At 54.7% G+C, this 13,943-nt stretch overlaps 1 protein-coding gene across 1 annotated transcript; it reads right to left on the bottom strand.

The window, feature by feature from the left end:
• Positions 1-11,611: 11,611 nt before the first annotated feature.
• Positions 11,612-13,595, bottom strand: FOXD2 (forkhead box D2). Its single transcript, XM_043963263.1, has one exon. It carries the CDS (start codon positions 13,593-13,595, stop codon positions 12,030-12,032), a length of 1,566 nt encoding a protein of 521 aa, XP_043819198.1. The 3' UTR covers positions 11,612-12,029.
• Positions 13,596-13,943: the final 348 nt, after the last annotated feature.

The raw sequence follows: 13,943 nt of genomic DNA on the forward strand, positions 1-13,943 counted from the left end.
GAGAGCATCCAAGAGGCGTCAACTCTGCCTCCATCACCCCGACGTGGGACAAGGTGCCAACCAGTCAACCACCGGGGGGCACGATGGCAGCGCATCCGTCTGCCTCTGCCTGACTCTAGGCGAGTCACGTCCCCCCTCTGGGATCAGGTTTGCCCACCTGTGAGATGACAGAGCTGGCCTCCAGGCACAGCATGCAAGGTCGCGCTGCCTAGATTTGAAGTCAGGAGAATGAGGTTCAAATCGAAGCCCTGCTGTGTACCTTTAGGCAAATCTCTTTCCCTCTCATCTCAGCTTTCTCTATTTGTGATGTTTCTATGTCTCTGACTCTATGTGTTTTTCTGTTTCTGTGTGTGTGTGTGTCTGTCGCTTTCCATGTCTGTCTGTGTGTATGTGTGTCTATCTAGCTCTTCTCTTCTTCTTCCTCCTCCTCCTCCTCCTCCTCCTTCTCCTTTTTCTTCTTCTTCTTCTTCTTCTTCTTCTTCTTCTTCTTCTTCTTCTTCTTCTTTCTCTCTCTCTCTCTCAGTGGAAATTTCCAGGATGATTCGGCAATTGCGCTTTCCTTCTGCCCTGCCTAGAGAAGTTTCACTCCATCACCAGTTTCAAGATAGAGAGGCAGGCCTAGAAGGGGGCAATGGAGAGGCCTGGCATGTGCCAGGGAGGCGGGGGAGCTCCCGGGGCAAAGGCTAAGGTGCCCAGACCCAGCTACAAGGAAGGTGGGAGGGCAGCTCTGCCGGGGAGTTTAAGGGAGCAGGAAATGTGGATAGAGAAAAGAGGAAGATTCCTTAAGAAGTGAAAACCTCGGGGCGGCTAGGTGGTGCAGTGGATAGAGCACCAGCCCTGGAGTCAGGAGTACCTGAGTTCAAATCTGGCCTCAGACACTTAACACTTACTAGCTGTGTGACCTTGGGCAAGTCACTTAACCCCAATTGCCGAAGAAGAAGAAGAAGAAGAAGAAGAGAAAACCTCGTGAGGATGGGTCTCTCTAAGGTTTAAAACGGCATTTGTTCTCCACTCCGCCGCTGGTCTCACAGATTCTCAGCGCAGCAGCAAGATTTAGGAAGGGCAAAGTGCCTGCTTCCCATCTTCACCTCCTCTACACTTCTCCCAAAGTCCTCCCCTTCCTTATATGACCCCGCTCCAACCTCCTGCCCCCAACCGTCTCCACCCTCCCAGTGGCACCAAATAAAAACTTTTTAAATCCTTCGAGAAATGTGAGTAGAGAGAGTCCCAGGAGACCCAGAGTTGTCAGGTCTTTGCTCCTGACTATGGGTCGACGTCAGTGACGTCCTCTCTCAAGGCCTCAGTTTCCCTATTTGGAAAATTAAGAGGTTAGCCTCCATGACCCTCAAGAGTCCTTGCACCCCCTTGGGCTTTCCAAGAATCTCTGCATCAAAACCCAGGTAGAGACAAGGCCGGCCTTTCTAGTCGTCACCAGAAAACCCCAGAGGGAGAAGGGGGATTCGGCACAGTTCTGCGTGCCTCCCCACACCCCAAACCCACCCAGTTGTGGTGGGCAAATTGTGATGGCAGAGGGTGAGTGCTGAAGGAGAGGTTATGCCAGATAGCCGGGTGGGATAGGAAGGAAGGAGACAATCCCGGAAAACAGGCCACTCTTGGGAGACAAGAAGGATCCCGGACACACCTCCGAGCCCTCGGGGAAATGAGAAACCTGGAGGTTTCGTTGGAGTCGGGCAGTAATCCCATATAAATGTCCCTTCCCAAACATCTGGGCGGCTTTCAAAGCTCCATTTCCCTGGACATCTTCACCCTAATACCCAGGGATGGAGACATCTTTCCCTTCCACCATCGGTGCTGACCGGGGGAAGGGCCACAGAACTCAATAATTTCCGCCGCGAGGGAGTTTAGGATTAAGAATGGAGAATAACAGTCCTGGGAAGGAGTTTAGAGCATAGACCAAGGTAGATTAAGTGTCGGAAGGTTAGCACAGCTTTTCCAAGGTGCTAAAAAGTCATCTTTCTCTTCTCCCTCCTCAGTTCCTTTGCACAAATTGAACCCGATGCCTGGAATTCACTCACTCCTCACTTTGTCCTCAAAAAGAACCTGGGATCGGGAATCAGAGAATCGAATCCCGGTTGCCAGTATGAATGAATTGTGATGTCACCTAACCTCTCTGAGCCTCAGTTTACTTCCCAGGGAGATGAGGAGGCTGGGTAAAATGACCTCTGAGGTCCCTTCCAGCTAGAATCCTGAGAGCCTGTGATCCTGCAAGAATTCATTCTGTGGCCTCTTCCTATATGAAGCCAGTTCTGATTACCTCAGTTGGTTGGGCGTTGGGTTTGGGGGGTTTGGGGGAGTGGTCCCTCCAAAAAGTACTTCCTGTTGTATACTGCCCCCCTCCCAATGGACCGGTAAATTCCTTTTGTCTCTATATCCCCAGAGATATAGCTCGGTGTCTGCTACTTAGACGCTTAATTGATGCTTTTATAATTGGATTGGATTGGAAGAAACCTTAGAACACCAAATAGGAAGCTGGAAGAGACTCCAGAAAATGTCGTGTTCAAATAATCGTTTTAAGATGAGGAAACTGGGGCCCAGGGAGCGAACAGGAGGACTTGCTGCGGTTACCCCTGGAGATAGTAGCAGAGTCCGGACTGTACCCTGGGTCTCTCCATCACCTGCAACTACATCCGCAGAATCAATCCCTTCTCTAATCCGCTGCGGTAAAGCCCTGCCCGGTGGCGGCTCCTCCGGATTGCCGCCTGAACCCAAACTGGGTTCGTGGAAAGGACGGAGGCTTGGTTCTCCCGGACGAGACGGCTGGAGCCTCTGACCCAGCAGCAAAATCCTTCTGGATTGATGCAGAGCTGCAGGAAGGGCGGAGAATGGAGGAAGCCAGGCTCCGACCTGAGCCCGCTTGGAGCGAAAAGCTAGGGATCCCCACGGGTAGAGCAACGGTGAAGGGGGCTAAGGAGGATAGGGAGAGAATAGAGAGCTGCCCACCCCTGGGCCAAGGGGGAGCCTCGTGTTCTCTCCTAATCAAGACCTGGGGTCAGCCCACCGTCTCCCCCTCGCCTTGACTTCCTTCTCTTTGCCTCGGCAGGGAGAATCCTTTAAATGGCTGAGCCCTTCGGAGGCTTGGGGCAGGAGGAGAAGAGATGAATAGGCGACACTGGTCGCTCGCGAGGTAGTGAGTGAGACAGACAGAGAACCTTCAACTGCCCGCGAGAGACGGCTCCTTCGCCAAATGCACTTAAAAAAAAAATCTACTTCCCCAATCCGTACGGTAACAGGGGAGAGAAGGACCTTATCGAAGAGTATGCAGCCGCAAATGAGGCGGATAACTCGAGTCGGAAAGCTAAGCCCCTTAAGCACCTCTCTTCAAAAGCGAATAATTCTACGGTGGATGGATGTCTCGAGCCTCGTTGATGCGCAAGCCGAGCTTTGCCCATCGTTCAAACGCGCCCTTCCCACTAGAGTTGCCACTCACCGCCCGCCCTTTAGCCGCAGCAGTATCTGAGCCGCGCTGCGACCACCTGACTCCCCCTTCCTCTAATCCCAGAGCTACGGTGCTGCTACCACAATTTAGATCTCGCTCCAATCCCGAATCCCTGCAACACCTGGAATATTTGGGAGCTGCTCGGGCCGCATACCAGAGCCTTGTCTGTACCCGGCAAGCAATTTGCTGTCAAATCGGAAGGTTCCGATTTATCTGCACCTTTGTTTCCTGCGTAGAACGTAGCCCCTGCCCACCTAGAGCAGGAGCACCCCGGCCTCTCTCTCCCCCTCTTTTCCTCCCTCTTTCCTCGTAATTCGGGCGCTCCTTCCGGACAGCCCCGGCCCGCGACTCCTTTAGTCCGCTGCCCTTAGTGCCCTGCCCAACCCGCCGCCTTCCTTCCGAGGCGGGGTTTAAATAAACGGACTCCGGGGCTACTAGAGAAGTTGGGAGAGCAGGGGTGGGGGAAGGGAAGAGAGATAAAAGACGGCACAAAGAAAGGAGGCGAGGCTGCTGGGCGGGGGCGGGAGATTGAGGAAGGGGTGCTTAGGAAGCGGGAACCCTCTCTCTTCGCTGGCCGTGACAAACCCGGCTGCGAGCAAGAGAGAGCGAGTGAGCGAGGTAGCGAAGGGACCTCTCCTCCCCTAGCTCTCTTTTGCGGCTCCTGGGTGGTCCGAGTGGAGGCAGCGAAGGAAGAACAGAGAGAAGCCGCCACTAAACAAACGAGTTGAGGGGATAGGGAGCTGGAGGGAGGGGGGAGGTTGGAGTGGAAAAGCATCGGGGCGTCCCCCTTTGAGCAGACCTCCGGACCTTCTCCTCCCTCCCCTTCCACCTCCGAGGCACCTATCCTGGGGACCCGCTAGGAGTGGGGGAGGAAGCAATATCGAGGGGGGAGGGGAGGGAAGACAAATCCAGACTCTCCCCCCCCCCACCCCCCAGCCTCGCATACCCAGGATCCGAGTCAGGATTCTCCCGGAAATCGGAGACAGAGACGTTTCCTCCCTACACCCCACACCCCCACACCTTTGCTTTTGCTTCTCCCAGAGCCGGAGGGGAAGGGATGAAATTGACCGAAATGGAGGGAAATTGACCACGGAAATTCGTCAATTTTCTCCCCATTTAAAGTCTCTGCTCTGCTTGTCTGTCTCAAACAGAAGCCTGTTTTTCTGGGGATGTTTTTGGTTGTTTTAATCTTGAGAGGTTAGAGTTTGCCTTTGATGTTATTATTGTTGTTGACGTGATTAATAATAACAATAAGAAGAGATGGTGATGATAATAACAATAATACCAAAGCCTGCGGGAGAGCGGGGGCTGCGAGTAGCTGCTGGTTTTCCCCAAGGTGCTTCCGGGCTCCCGGGTGGGGGCGCATCTCTGTCCACTGGGACGGGGATGGGAGGGCTTCCATTCTATCTCAGATGTTCTGCGCCTCCACCTTGCAGCTCTCAGTCTGGTCTCTATGACAGTCGCGCCCCCTCCTCACTACACTCTGCCTCCGGATCCCTAGGGAAGATAGACCCCAACACCTAATAAAGACAGCCTTTTTCCAAATGAAGTCCCTCGTGTGTGTTTATGTGTGCATGTGCGCGTGTGCTCCGCGTCTATAAATTTTCGACTCAGTCTCACAGAATATCAGAGTTGGAAGGGTTCTTAGAGATTAGCTAGCTCTACCCCCCCACCCCAATTTTACAGCTGAGAAAATTGAAGTCCAGATAGAAGAATGGCCTAGTACACACACAACGATAGAGAGAGAGAACCAAGGTCGCTTGATTTCCCGTTGCGGGATTTTTCCACCCTATCACCTGTCTTCCTCTTTTTGTCCATTTCATCTGAACCTCCCAAGTTCTCTCAGTTTGATAGCCCTCATTCCTGCAGAGAAACCGAGATGAAAAGAGAAAAATGAGGGAAGAGAGGGTTCCATCTAACATCGACCCCTCCCATTCCCGGTAGCACCAGATCTGGGGACCGAGGTGTAAAAGGGAGGGGGGGGGGAAGGCGCCGAAGGACTACAACGATATATCCCCACAAACACACGCACACCCCTGAGAACAGGGAGGGAGGGCTTGCTGTCTCTCCCCCCTCTGGTCTTCGGCCCTGTGGGGCCCCAACCTTGGATTTAGTACGAGGGGATCTCAAAGTCTTAGGCAAAAAGAGCCTCGAATGTTCTTTCTTCTCCCCACTACCACCCCTTCTGATCTATAAATGAGGAAGGATTTCATAGAATCATAAACGAAAAAAAAAGTGCTCCGAAATAAGCTAGAAATGGAAGGAACCTTGGAGTGTGGAATGTATAGAGTACCTTGTGTTAAACAAAACATGATGTTACTGTCGGAAGGAGCCTTGGGCCACATCAGAGCTGGGAAAGCTATTGGAACTTAAGAATCTGTACATGCAAAATAGTCCAGCCGTGAAGGCTGGAAGGGAGCTTGGGACATCTGGGGTTATGGTCTCTAATCTTGGGGTTGCAAAGAACCTTAAAACAAAGCTGGTTAAGACACGCAAAAGTTCCACCTGGAATGAAACGGAAAAGCACAAGCTGTACAATGACCTAACTCTGAGAACAGAAAGGACCTATAGAACATAGGGTTTTGGAGCAGAGGGCCACGTTTGTGGCATTATAGACCACGCCAATTAAAAGGAAGCTTCCTTGGGACTACCAATATTAGAATACAGAATGTGGGCACTGGAAAGGATACAGAATGCTAGACTGGAAAATACTAGACTGGGAAGGTGCTTGGGGCACAGCTTGGAACAGAGGATGTGGGAGCATAGGAAAAATACTGTTCCGTATTGGATTCGAGTCTGAAGCAACTTAGACTGTAGAATGCAAAACTATCCAATATTAGAGGCGGGAGGGACGTTAGAATCCAGTGTGTCAGAGCTAGAAGGAATTTTAGAACGTTGCTATGTTAGAATACAGAACAGATAATGTTTAAATTTAGAAAGTCTAGGCAAAGGGACCTTAGAACATAGAATGTTAGACTCCAAGAGGATGAAGAAAGGGCTTTAGAATCCAGAATTCTGGAGGAATTTGAAGTGCCTAGATCAAGTCCCTGGATTTGCAGCGGGGGAAGGCAAGGATTTCCTGAACTCATCCCTGCCCCATCCCTCGAGTTCATTTCAAAGTCAGGGTGAAGCAAAGCACCATCAGCTCCTCTCCTTCCCTCCATTTCCCTCCTATCACCCAGACTCCTGAGAACTAAGTGACGAGCCTGGGCCGCCTGTGGGCCCGGAGATGACCTCCAGGCATTTACAGCCTGAGTTATTCTGGGCAGGGTAGTTGGGCCATATCTCTTTAGCATATTCAGGTGGCTCCAGCTTAGGGGGAGTCAGATCCAGCCCCAGGAGAAAGTCCTGTATTCCCATCGCCCCAGAGGACCAGAAAGCACCCAGGTTCCCCTCACTCCACTCCCCAGTCTAACTCCCACAGGCTGACAAAGAAGGCCCTGCTGCAGCCATCCCCAGCACCCGGCCTTTTGATCCCAGGTTTCACTGAGTTCAATTTGGTTTTGCTTAGGAGGAAGGAGTGTGAAGGCCACTGATTCTTCACACACACTCAGCACCCAGTACAACCCAGCATAACCACAGACCATCACTAGCACACTAGCCCAGAGTAAATCAAGAAAGGGCCCGTATTTGTCCTCTGGCTTGTCCCGTTCTCAGTTTTCTCACTCTGATTCTCTTCCTCTGTTTCTGTCTCTGTCTCTTGTCTGCCTCTCTCTCTCTCCAGGAGTGAAAAGCACTGGTTCGGAGAAGCAACCTCTAAAATACCAACCGACCCACCCCCTCATTTCCTCCAATTATCCCACTTTGAAGTAAAATATTTTTTCCACCTATTCCCAATTAGGAAAGGGTTCTTTCTAGAAGGTCATGGACAGTGATGAGGGGGGCTCCCTTTTCCTCCTTTTTTGGACACACTCTGCTTGCCTGGGAAAGTGGGGGGGGGGGAGTAGCCAAATTTTCTCCTGAAGAACTCTTAAGAGAAACCAGGGTAAATTAGAAATTAAATCATTCAGCCTCAGCCTTATTTGCATGCCTAGGCCCTAGCCTCCTCCAGAGCCTCCTAGCCCATGGAAAGGCTACTCACCTTAAGGTGAGGGTTTGATCGTCTACTTTTTCCATCCTCTGGGCCCTCCAACCCTCTGTGCCTAGAGTTGCCTGGAGACGGGGTCCCACGTCTTGTCCCTAGAGGGTCTCTGATCCTTCCTGGATTTTTCTCTCCCCTTGCTCAGCACAGAAAGGGCATAGTCCAAACAAACCCCAGGCTCTATAAGAAACTGCCTCTCCTTCCTGTCTCAGTGGCAGCAGTTAAACTTGGGGCAGTGGCCCCATCCAGGACCTGCAGCTCTCCCTCTCTCTCTACCCTCAACACATATCCTCAGAGCCCTGTGTACTCTTACACACCAGGGCATTTTCATCTGCACTGATGTATTTGTACACACACATTCACTGTCACCCATATTTATAATCTTGTACACAAATATTCATACAGTGTTCCATGCACACCTCCTGTTACAAACGGGCATACATATATATGTATGTATGTATATATATATATATACATATATATAGTCATTCATTCTCACATATATGCCTATTCTTAAACACACACATAATCACACATATACAGCTCTGCAATGCTAACTGAACCCATAGGTTTCTTCATTGTTTCTCTATCTCACCTTCCCACAAACTTTTGAAACTCACTGGAGGCTCAGACCAGCCCTAATTTCTCCCTTGGTCCCCTGAGGGCCCAGAGAAATGTTCTCTCTTCACTCCTTAATGACTGTCCCCTTTCCTGAGCTCAGAAAAGTGGAAAGTGAATTACTTGGGATGGAAGTGACAGCCCAGCTTTCCCTGATGCTTCAAGCCTTCCTCCCACCATCACTTCCAACCTAGGGCTGGCTCCCTACCAGCCAGTCTGTTCAGGCAGAAAAATGAAGGGGCAAGATGTGAGTGATTCTATGTGTATCTCTGTCTTTTTGTGTCTCACTATCTGTCTGTCTCTCTGTCTTTGTCTCTCTCTTTCTCTCTGTCTATCTGTCTGTCTCTGTCTCTCTCTCTCCATCTTCCACTACCATACAGGGGAGGAGGAAATGGGGAAGGCTCTTCTATCCTTCAGGGAGACCCGGGGCCACCACTCCCATCCACAAATTCCAGAGGGAAAGAATATAGAAAGACAGAGACAGAGACAGAATCAAAAACAGGCAGATGGGGGAGATTGAAACACTGAGAGATGTAGGGAACAAGAGAAAATGAAACACAGAAAGGGACCTTAAGGAACAAAGAAGGCCAGAGCCAGATCGAGAGAGCTTAATAGAGGGAAGGAAGCCACAGAGCCAGCACAGACCACCCACCCCCCTTAGGGAAAAGTGCTGTTCACTCTGTTTCCCAAGAAATTCCACTGAGCTCTCTGACGTGCCTGCATCTCCTTCCCCAGAAAGGGCTGTGGAGCCCTGGTCTATCAGCCCTGCTCACTTCTTTCTCTTGGTCAGTTTGGCCTCAAGAGCCCACACCTAACTCTGTCCAGGCAGTGGAGGTGCGGGGCCTGGTTTAGCTGGACCAGGAATTCAGTCTGGGCTCCAAGCCCCCAACAGGTGGCCTAACCTGGCCACACTTCCCAGTCAAGGCATTTGCAGCCATCACCCAGACAGCCAGGATCCCGCTTCTAAAGGAAGTCCCAGTGTCCTCAAGGACTCCAAAGTTGGACTGGGGAGGGCCATCTCCAAATTACTCCAGCCCAAACTCCAGGCACAACAACCCACGAGGCTCTCTGCACACCATTTCCCGTGACCCTTTTCACTCCCAAATTAAGGGACCCTCACTCGAGACATTCGTTGGCCTCCCAGAAAGCGCAGGTGGCAATCAGAAGCTACCCTAACCCTTCCCTGGACCCCAAACCAAACCAGCTCTTCTCTGCCCACTCCAGTCTCTCCTAAGACACCAGGAGTTGGGCTTGGCACAGAGAGCTAATCTCCCAGACAGGGTCTGCATGGACACACATGTGAAGTGATTCCTTTCAAACTAATGACTTGGTTCCAGAGGCCTTTCTGTTGACCAGCCTAGAGGGAAATGAACAGCTTTCCCATCCACCTCCCTGATAAAGGTGTCTGCCTGGGGGGGACCAATGTCAACCCTTGATCCCCAAGTGGACAAATGGAAAGTCTGTCTGTGAAATCGAAAATGAAAGCTAGAAGACTGAAGGGGTCGACTCACTGCATAGAGAACGTTTGTCAGAGCCGAAAAGGAGCACAGTGGTCAACTAATTCATTACTTCTGTTTTACAGATAAGGAAACTGAGGCCCACAGAGTTGCATGGACTCATAGACGGTCAGAGCTGAGAAAGATTTTAGAATACAGAACATTAAAAAGTGAGACCTGGGAAGAATCTTAGAACATTCGACCCAGAATAATAGATGGAAAAGGGAGGGCTGAGACAACATCGAGTCCAACACCCCCCCTTTTTTTTCAGAGGAGGAAACTGAGACCCAAAAGAGAAAGGACTTGCCCAAGTTCACACGAGGAATTAGTTGGAGAAATTGGACTGAAATCCAGTCTCACTGCATCACAGGATTTAGAAATTAAAGCAAAGCTCCTTCGAGGCAATAGTCATTTACGAATGAGGAAACTGGCTCCCAACGGCCAAGGTCTATGGCTTTCGTTACTCCCCAAGTCCAACTCAAGACAAGTCAGCTCTGGACCCCAAATCCGGTACAGCCCGGGTGACTGGCTGGCTGTTCCCAATCAGGGTTCCTGGGTCCCATTGATCGGAGTTGGGAGTTTGATGCAGAGGGCTGAATGTTCCCGACGGTTAAAAAAAAAAAAATCCCTCCCTTCCCAATCCACCTCACTCCCGCCACCCCCAGCAGTCTTAATCGTGCTTCTTGGGCTCGACTGGCCTCCCTCTATCATCAACTCTAGTTCAGACGCGGGCCTGAGGCCGAGACTCCCAGAGCCCAGGGACAGAGGAAGACAGATGCCGCAGCTTCAGTGAAATCCACAAACATTTATTCTTTGACACCAAGTGGGGCAGGGGTAGGAGCAGGAGTGGGGGGCGAGGCCGGGCAGGAAAGGAAGGGAAAGAAATAGGACCGCGCTGAGGGATGGGGCTAGTTGCAGAGTTTCCCTTGCTTCCACATAAAACCATTCAAGGAGGTCACGGATCCGCCCAATCTATCCTCTGCCCAGGCTCCCCTCTCGTGTACCATGCCCGCAGCAAAAGAGCAACAAGGCCCGCGCCCCTGCAGAGATCCCATAGGGAGGAGGTCAGGCCAGCTCTGGACTATTTACAAATACCTTATAGGGTCCGGGGAGGGATTCGATCAGGAAGGAGGTCCTGGTCTGAAGTAAGAAGCACGGTAGGCGCTAGGCCTCGCTCCCCGCCTCCCACAAACAGGGGAGAAGGGAATCTCTGTGCCCTTCACTTCTCGAAATTCTTTTGCCTCTGGAGAAAATAAATAGGGCGGTGTTGGGTGACCAGCAAAAGGAGCTAGCGGAGAAGAGAAGAGAAAGAGAGGTTGACAGTGAGTATTTTAGGTCGAGATGCATCCCCCAGCCTGGGCGGCACGGAACTGGGAGGAAGAGAGAATGCTGAAAAGCCTAAATCTCTTTCCTCAGCAAGGGGAGGGGGCGGGTTTTAAATTTTATGCCTGAATTATCCGGGTGGCTGCCACCCTTGCTTTTAGCTTTGTTTGCGTAGACACTGCTTCACGTTGAGGGAAGGCTGGGGCTGGGGGGAAATCCTGAGGGACTTGAAAGCGACAAATTCTCTGCAGCCCCCACAAAAGTGGAACCTCGCCTCGCTGGGCTGGGTGATAGGGGGCGGCGGGGAGGAGGAAGTAAGTACACAAGACATAGACTTACGTTTCTTTAAAGGGCAACCCAGGGACTACTCCGACCTCAGAACTGGGGAAGAGGGAGTGGGAAGTGGGGGTGAAATTCTCACCGCCTGGTGGAGGCCGCGTCCGCACCGGCCACTGGGAAGCAGAGAGCAGGCAATTATCCGGGGGTCCCATCCATCGGAAGCGGGCAAGCCATATCCAGGGGGGCAAGCTCATTAGCCAAAATACCCTCTACCCGTTGTCCCTCCCCGCTCCCACCACCCCTACCCCCACAGGGTTTTCCGGTTGGCACGAAAAATCCGGATCTTTGCCTTTGCTCCCCAGCTCGGTGGTCGCAGAAAGGGCCGCATAGGCGGCTGCGGCCCCGGGTCCGGGGCCCAGCTCCCGGACCCCGCTTCGTTCTAAGGAGACACAAGTGGAAGGGCTTTCGTCTCAGGCCGACGCCGTCCTCAGCCCTTGTCCTCCTCGGGCCATAGACTCACGCGGACGCTCATAAATACTCAGCCAACCCGCGGGGACGAACAGGCGGAGGAGGGTGACAGGGGCATCGGCAGCACGCAGCTTTGGAAAAGCTCTCACTCCCCACAGCAAGTTTTCCCCGCCTTGGGCCCCCGTGGAGGAAGGCCAGATGAATAAGGAAACGGGCCAGGGGAGAAGGGGACTCGAAGAGCCCCTAGTGTCTTTGGAAAGTTCGGTCCCCTAAGTTTCTCCCGGCGCGGAGTCCTTCGAGCGTCGGTTCAGAAGTGGCAGCCACTCAGGCTAGGGATCTTGCTGGTGAAGTTAGGGCCCGACTGCAGCAGCGCGTCCCCGGGGTGCGAGAGGCGGATGTGGGCCGGCACCGGCGTCAGCGCGGGCGCCGGCAGCACTGCCAGCACCTGGGCTTGGCCCCCACTCGGAGCAGTAGCATAGGGAGACGAAGGCGACCCTCTCCCGGCGCCCGCCCCTCCTCCGCTGCCTCCGCCGCCCCCGCCGCCCGATCCGGGGCCCGGGACGGCCTGGGGCGCCGCGCCCCCGATGATATGGTCTATGGAGAATGAGGGCCGCCCCCCAGGCCCGGTCCCGGTCCCAGATCCCGAGCCCCCGCCGCCACCCCCACTGTCCGCCTTCAGGCTGTGTAACAAAGCCGCGGCCGCCGCGGCCGCAGGCAGACTGGCCGCCGTGCCCGCAGCCGGTGGGCTCAGCTGGGCGGGATAGAAGGCCTTCCGGCAGCCCAACTCGGCCCCTAGGAAGGATGGCAGGCCGGCCGGAGTCGCAGCGAAGAGCGATGCGGCCGCCGTCGGGGGGCCTGGAGCCGGGGCCGCTGCAGCGGCCGCCTGAGACTGCACGGGCGGCGGTGGCGGCGGGGGAGGCGCAGGTGGGGGCGCGGCCAGCGGACACGGGGCGGCGGCGGCGAAAGAGAAGGCGGCAGGGTGGCCAGGGTGCGGGGTTGGGTGTGGGTGCGAGGGCTGTGGAGGGCCAGGGTGGTGTGCGTGGTAGCCGGGCAATGGCAGCCCGTAGCTGTAACCATAGGCGCCGTAGGCTGCGAAGCCTGGGAGGAAGGCGCCAGGGTCCCCTCCACGCAGCAGCAGCTCCGGGTGCGGGTGGGCGTGCGGGTGGTGCGCGTGGGTGTGCGTGGGCGGCAGCGGCTGCCGCTTGAAGCGCTTTCTCCGCCGTAGAAAGCTGCCGTTGTCAAACATGTCGGCGGACTCGGGGTCCAGCGTCCAGTAGTTGCCCTTGCCCGGGTTGCCAGGCTCCCGGGGGATCTTGACGAAGCAGTCGTTGAGCGAGAGGTTGTGGCGGATGCTGTTCTGCCACGCGGGGAACTTCTCCCGGTAGTAGGGGAAGCGGCCGCTGATGAACTCGCAGATCTCGCTCAGCGTCAGCCGTTTCTTGGGGCTCTGAAGTATGGCCATGGTGATGAGCGCGATGTAAGAGTAGGGCGGCTTCACCAGCGGGTTCTTGCCAGCCCCCGACGGCGCCTTGTCCCCGCCGGCCGCAGCGCCCCTGGGGGCCACCGGGGGCTCCCCTCCCGGGCTGGGCTCTGCTCCCCCCTTGGGCCCGGCCCCCCGAGGGGTGGGCGGCGGGAGGAGCCGAGGCTCGCCGTCCGAGGACTCCCCTTCCTCCTCTTCCTCCTCCTCATCCCCTTCCTCCTCCTCCGGCCCGTACTTGCACGCGTCCCGGGGGGTGACGGCAGCGCTGAGCAGCGGGTCGCCTCCTCCTCCGCCCCCGCCGCCCACCACGTCGATGTCCCCCTCGGCCTCGGACAGCACTGCCGGAGAGCTCTCGGAGGACATGATCTCGCAGCAGCAGCCGCCTAGGGTCATGGTGGTGGCCGCCGCCGCCGCCGCCGCCTAGTCCTGGGCGGGCGGCTCTGGGACCCGCGCTCCGAGCGTTCCTCCGCCGCCGCTGTCTCTGTTCCGGCTCCGGCTCGCTGGGTCTTGGTGCGTGTGTGTTTTGCGCTCGGAGAGGGGAGGGGAGGGGAGGGGACGGGTGGGGGGAGGTGGACCAGTCGGGGGTGAGCACAGAGAGTGGGGGTGTCCCCCAGCTATGAAGCGTCCCCTGGCGGCCAAGAGCTGCACTTTTCGCCAACCGCGTGCGCCCAGCTTCTCTCCAAGAAGTTAGGGAGACCCAGCGCTAGTGGGAAGAAGTGTGTGGGAAGTGTAGGGGGTGTG

Source organism: Dromiciops gliroides, chromosome 4 (assembly GCF_019393635.1).
Source record: "Dromiciops gliroides isolate mDroGli1 chromosome 4, mDroGli1.pri, whole genome shotgun sequence".
Taxonomy (NCBI): domain Eukaryota; kingdom Metazoa; phylum Chordata; class Mammalia; order Microbiotheria; family Microbiotheriidae; genus Dromiciops; species Dromiciops gliroides.

Coding starts and splice junctions, on each gene's coding strand:
- FOXD2 (XM_043963263.1), bottom strand. CDS start 13,595: ATGACCCTAGGCGGCTGCTGCTGCGAGATCATGTCCTCCGAGAGCTCT.